The sequence below is a fragment of the Poecilia latipinna genome, unplaced genomic scaffold (assembly GCF_001443285.1).
Source record: "Poecilia latipinna isolate Pla-1442-1.1 unplaced genomic scaffold, P_latipinna-1.0 Scaffold537, whole genome shotgun sequence".
In the NCBI taxonomy this organism is placed as follows: Eukaryota; Metazoa; Chordata; class Actinopteri; order Cyprinodontiformes; family Poeciliidae; genus Poecilia; species Poecilia latipinna.
The window spans coordinates 103078-109159 of NW_015113153.1; the positions used below are offsets into that span (position 1 = coordinate 103078).

At 49.1% G+C, this 6082-nt stretch overlaps 1 protein-coding gene across 2 annotated transcripts; it reads left to right on the top strand.

Annotated features, from left to right (window-relative positions):
- The first annotated feature begins 2013 nt into the window (after positions 1–2013).
- Positions 2014–5309, top strand: LOC106952753 (prothymosin alpha-B-like). 2 transcript variants are annotated; one of them, XM_015041072.1, is made up of 5 exons: positions 2014–2422; positions 4323–4388; positions 4454–4538; positions 4625–4710; positions 4788–5309. In XM_015041072.1, exons 1-5 carry the CDS (start codon positions 2378–2380, stop codon positions 4824–4826), a joined length of 321 nt encoding a protein of 106 aa, XP_014896558.1. In that variant the 5' UTR covers positions 2014–2377; the 3' UTR covers positions 4827–5309. The 2 variants fall into 2 exon arrangements, with proteins under 2 accessions (XP_014896558.1, XP_014896557.1); XM_015041071.1 differs by lacking the exon at positions 2014–2422 and adding an exon at positions 2449–4253.
- The last annotated feature ends 773 nt before the right edge of the window (positions 5310–6082 follow it).

Consider the following 6082-nt stretch of genomic DNA (forward strand, 5'->3'; position numbering starts at 1 on the left):
AAACAGATTTTAAAACTCATTTTATGATTTTTTAAAGCTGAAGTCTTTTACTTTTCCTCTGTTTGTTTCTCCAGGTTGAATTTTCTGTTATCAGGTTTGTTTTTGGAACCACGGCCACACAGACTGCTGTAGGAAAATATGATATTTGCATTTAACGTGTGGCTTTAGTAATGAGGCAGTGATGCTTTGGGAGTCTGAGAAATCAACACTAAACGATGATGTTTGGGTGAGAAGAGCCTTATTTGGTGGTAAATAATCAGTAACTGGGATGAATCTTTATATAAAGTAATTATGTATTTATTAAAAACTCTACAGAAAGTGAAAATGGTCTGTGCTAATTTTATTATTCCAACATATAAAGGAAGTGTGAAATATTTTTAGGAGATTCAGTAGCAGAAATTAAATAAAACGCCAGCAAAGCGTTTCAGCAGAAGATGACATCATTTAAAGCTCAAACAGTGAAACCGTGAGTGTGAAAGTAGAAACCATGAAGGAAATATGAGATTTCTGTTTATCTCATGTGAGGAAAGTTATTCTTCATTTCCCACACTATGGCTATATTTTCTTTACACTAAAACTGAACCTTCAGGGGTATAAAACCCACGCAGCTCAGTTTGGCAGCTTTGGGGAAGTAAAAACTTTTGTGGGATTTTGAAATTATTATTTCTACTTAATTTCAGTCAGTTGTAATGGACTGCAGAAAATTCAAGGTGAACTGAAGCTGTTAGGTTGAAATAGTTGAATTTTCTCAGTAAAACACGGTCAGAGGGAAAAGATTTGGTTCTGCTGAAGGATCACTTTCTCCATCTGTTCTCTCTGATAACCACATTAATATTTCATGGCAGCAACAGCAACAGGGAACAGGCAAGGTTCTGTTCGCCCGAGCTGTTCCGTAGAAATCATGTTTATCGCAGAGATTATTAGAGGAACCAGAGTGAAAAAGAGGCGATTTTACTCGGCAGTAATCAGAAAACATAACATGGCCACAGACTGGGAAGAAACTCCACACCGACTCCAGATCCGCGTTCCGGAGCCGCTGATTACAAACAACCAACTCACACCGGTTTAAACTAACAGACGGTCACGGGAGCCAATCAGTGGCCGCTGTGCGCCTAAGCCTTGTTTATTTCACTCCAACGACCAATCAGAGCGGCGCTGTGTCGGAGTGCGTCACCAGAGCAGAATGTGAATGTGGGCACGCGCTGCTCTGTTCCCATCCCCCCACAGCAACAAGGAGTAATGGCGGCCGCTTTTTTTCTGAGTGCCGCTTTGTCCCGCTCTCAGTCAGCCTGTAACAGACATGAGTTCATAAGTGGGTAAGAAAACAGAGGATCGCGCCTCATGAGCACATAATTATTACGATGATTTTCTGTTTCCCGCACTCTTGTCATCGCATGTTTTTGTTATGTCGCACTGTTTTTTGGTTTTTTTCCACTTCTGGTCCCTCCTCCTCCTCGGCGGGGCTTTTCTCTGTGGGCTCCAACAATGGAGGAAATGAGGCCAGCAGCTTGTTCACACCAAACTACACGTTAAAACTGCGCTCTGGTGCATTTACTCGACGGATAGTGCGTGTTTGTGCGTGAGGCCACCTTCCCGCACGGGTTTTGAGTGAAGTGTGTGTGAAAAAAACGTGTAGAGTGTGAAGTGCGCACATTCAGAGCTGAGAGGGAGTTTCAAAAATGGACGTTATGAAGGGGGAGGGGCGAGCAGCCGAGCGGGGGCCGATCAACGCTTCAATTAAACTCCATTTCTCCCTCAAACTCTCTCAGCAGCGCAGAAAAAAAATACTTTTATCCACCAAAACCGACAGTTTTCTCACAGCTTTCTCCATTTCTGCGCTTATAATCCCTCTCCGCGGCGGTGGGCGGGAGAACCGGTCCGGGTTTGCCTCCTGATTCCCCCAACCGGCCATCAATCAATCAAACTGACACCACGTCAAACGGAGCGCTCGTTTATTCGATAAATTCACTGCGCAGCTCGGTTCGGACCCGGTTTTCTGGTCTCCACGGTGTCGGACGGGCTGCGTGTGTCACGGTGTGGTCCGTTCCGCTGCCTTTAATCGGTTCGGATTATTTGTTTTTAGCGGAATAGGGACGGTTGCATGGGGAGAACAGTAGGGGGCGTGGCCTAAACGGATAGAAATTCTACCCATTGTTCCACTCCGGCGCGCGAAGAAAACACCTCTGTGCGGCCAGCAGCCAATCGGCGGCCGGCGACCTCCGCGAGGCCCCGCCCATAAGCCTATATTAAAGGCTCGGCCGTGAGCACCGTCGGCCACTGGCACAATCTAATCCTGCTAGATCCGCAGCCGAGCAGAGGGGATTTACTTTATTCCAGCTTTCCTTTCAGCCGTCCTTTATTTTATTGAACTAAAACAATGGCGGACACGCAGGTGGACTCTGGCTCGGATATCTCTGCCAAGGTAAGCCGCCGCTCACCTTCCCCTTCCTCCCTAAGCCCCTCTCCAGCTTTACGCGTCTCCAGGCTGTAACCTAGATTTTCACCAAACCTTTCTCGCGCTCATTCGAGCCCAAAGGATCATAGGAACCAGTGATCCAGTAACAGGATCGAACCAGCCGGTGGTCCCGGTACTGATGAGGAGGGAGAGGGGGGCCAGTAAATGGACCCCTAGAATAAAGCTGGGAGTCGGAGCTCCGCATCATGGGGATCTGCGCCTCCAGCGCCGCGTCTCATTGTCCGGAGAGGAAGAGTCTGCGCGGGGTTCTTTGTTTATACAAGCGGCTCGGTTCTGCCGTCCAGCCCGAACCGGTGCGTTACGCACGGCGCGCTCTCCAACGCGCACTTATCGCGTTTTTCCGCTACTCTTATCGCCGATCGAGGCGCCGATTCTCACATTTTTTCCCTCCTTCGCGTCCTGGGAGATGCTGGAAGTGATTTACATTCAGAGGAGAATCGGGTTCGGACTTTCTGGGGGGTCCAGTCTCCTCCCGGATGTGTGTGTGTCGGCGGAGCTGCCGGGGCTCCGGCGGCGCTCCGGTTCGGATGTGGAGTGAAGTTGATGCGTTTGAATGGAGCGCGGAGCGGCAGGAGGTGCGGAATTCACGCTGTCAACTTTCACCTCCTCCAGCTTGTTGGTTCTTGTTGGTCCGTCTCTGGTTCTGTGTGTGACCCAGTAGGCACCTGCCGGCCGCCGCAGTCCGACCCGGTTTGTTTACGGACTGGCTCGGGTCGCCGCCTGGGAGCCGCGCGGCTTCCGCTTCTTCTTCAGCGTTTTTTTCTCTTGCAGCGTGTTTCGATTGTATCTCCGGGGGGAAACTTTTTCTGTCTCATTTTGTAACCTTCTTCATTGTGTGCGCCTGCGTGCGTGTGCGCGGGCACGCCGTGGAGGTGTGATGTGACGGCGCTGGTTTTCCCCTCTTTGTGGTTTTCCCTCCGCCGTTCCGACTCTGAGCCCACTTGTTTTGGCTTCAGCCGGACTTTGGTTCTGGTTTGGTGAAACTTTAACCGGTTCTGGTCGAGGCGGGGGTGCATGCCGTGTTTCCGCAGCAGCGGCAGCGACGGCGGGGCGCGCAGCGGGGAAACGGCAGCGCAGCTTCGGCTGTTGATGAATGAACATCCAGAGGGAGGCAAAAAGGGGAAAGTTCGGCCCGGTATTAGCCGTTATAATCCGGGGGCGCCTGCTGCCTCTATTTTTAGTTCTGGAGCATTTTTACGCACACGCGTCTTTTTACGCGCGGCGCGCAGCACGCGCTCTCCGGCGCTTCTAAACAGCTTAATGGATTCCAACCAATGAGATTATATTAAGCAATTAATCAATAACTATATATGCAGTGGGTGCGTGGGCGCGCGTGTTGCGGGACGCGGGGGCGGGAGGAGCGTGTTTCCGGTGAAAGTGTTTGTGTGGACGCGGTTTAACGGCGCGTTTCGGTTCCGTTCGGACCCGCAGCCTTTGCCATGTGTCGTCTTCTATTGTCCTCCGTTACAACAAGCGGCCAGCAGCAGCAGCGTGCGTCGCTCTCCTCCGCCTCCTCTTCATCACCCTCCTCCTCCTTCTGCGCCCTCCTGTGTTATTTTAAATCGAGCAATGCATCCTGGGTATCGCAGTGCTTCTCCCGGGCGTGTCTCGTGACATGGCAGCAATGGCAGCCGGGCTGAGGACTACAATACCCAGAGTTCCCCTGGGGCCACATCAAAGTATCAGATTACAACACATTAGAGCGGATGGAGGGGGAGGAGGCAGGGGAGGATCTGCAGAGGATCTGCTGGCTAACCGGGCTGAACAATGTGCAGCTGTAAGTAGGCCAGTGGGTAGAAGGGCAGCGCTAACCGCTACGCTAACGCTAATGCTGCTTCTGCTGCAGGACCTGAAGGAGAAGAAGCTGGCAGAGGAGAAGGAGAATGGCAAGGATGCTGCCACCAACGGGAAGGTAGGGGCCGAAAACTTTAGCTGTAAAGGGATGAAAACTTTAGCTGACAGCTGCTCTTCCTTCAGGAGAATGAGGAGAACGGCGAGCCTGAGGTAGACGAGGAGGAGGTGGATGAGGAGGAAGAGGAAGAAGAGGAGGACGACGGAGAAGGTGGGACGCCATCTGTCACCATGGGAACGGAAGGGATGGGTGTTTCTAAAACCTCCAGACCTTTGACCTCTTTCTGCTTCCTGCAGGAGATGAGGAGGACGAGGAAGATGATGAAGACGAGATCGAGGGCGGCACAAAGCGGGCAGCTGAGGACGACGATGAGGACGACGAGGTGAGCCGCCGGCAGCCCTGACCCCGTCCTGACCCCATCCCAACGCCACCCCATCCTAACGCTGTCCCCTCTTTCAGGACGACGTCGAACCCAAGAAGCAGAAAACCGACGATTGATGCGTTTCCGCGCAGCGCCGACCTGCTGAACCACTTCCTGGTTCTTCACCTCTGACCTCTCTGACACGTCACAGGTGGAGGGGCGGGAGGACTGATCTAAAGGAAAAAAATAATAAAAAACCAACATGGTCATTAGCAAGTAGAGTTCAACAAGCCTCCCCCCGCCCCCCCCCCCCCCCCCCATCTCCCTGACCTCTGACCTCCAGGCTGCAAGACTAGAGGACCCGCCGCCTCGCCTTGTCCGATGCAGAAATCCGGCTTCTCTTCAGCAACAACAACCCCAACGGAGAATTTGTTTGTATTTTTATTTACATTTTATATTTTTGTACATATTGTTAGGAGAGGGGGGGGGGCAGCTTCTCTCTCGGCAGCGATCTCGTCAGACCAAATCGGTGCTTCTTCTGTAACGAAAAGATTTTACTTGGTTGACCATGTTACAATATCTCAGATACTAGAAAACCTGTAAAAAAAGCTAAAAAAAAGAATAAAAGCTGAAAGGCAACCTGTTAACGCCGCTGAACTCAGAGCATTCCAGTAAATTTAATGTATGTACTTTAGCTGTACCATAACTAGTTTGTTTGTATGGGAGGGAAAGGCCAAAGAGAAGAGCCTCTGTTTCCTTTTGTTCTTTTTTTTTTCTTTGTCAGCGACATTTTGTTTTATGACGGCCTGTTTTGATGTATGTGCGAAGTTTGTTGTTTGACAATAAACCGGACTTTTATTTTGTGAGTTGTACTTCACATCTCTGCCTGGTTTCATTTCCTCTTCCTGGCGGCGGGAAAACCCGCTCAAGGTGAGTCAGGAAGTCGCTCCGGAAATGTTGATTTACGACATGCATGACCTACAAAACGCAGATTTGTAGATTTAGTCTGAAAAAACATCTAATCTGGATGAGCTTTTTTATGAAAGTTAAAATTGTTGAAAATTAAACCAGTTTTTCCCTCCAAAAATGTTTTAGAGCTTTACTACCTTAAAATTAAAATATTTTTGAAAAGTCAATTTAGTTCAGAAATTTTATCACAATGTTTTACTTTGTGATAAAATTCCTGAAATAAATGGACTTTAAGAGCCGATTTATTTGATGTTTTGCCGTCTTTATTTCTATTATTGGTGTGATTACATCACATCAATGAAAAACATTTTGATAAATTAATTTCTTAAAGTCAGTTTTAAAAAGGTAAAACTGACAAATGAGTCTCATCAGGATGTGTATTTTAATTTACTGAATATAAATCTTTATTGTCCCACTGTGGAAA

Bases quoted from the DNA above. Each gene is read 5' to 3' on its own strand.
- LOC106952753 (XM_015041071.1), top strand. From the start codon at position 4,092: ATGGCAGCAATGGCAGCCGGGCTGAGGACTACAATACCCAGAGTTCCC. The intron at 4,389-4,453 runs GTAGGGGCCGAA...CTCTTCCTTCAG, and splicing joins ATGCTGCCACCAACGGGAAG to GAGAATGAGGAGAACGGCGA. The intron at 4,711-4,787 runs GTGAGCCGCCGG...CCCCTCTTTCAG, and splicing joins ACGACGATGAGGACGACGAG to GACGACGTCGAACCCAAGAA.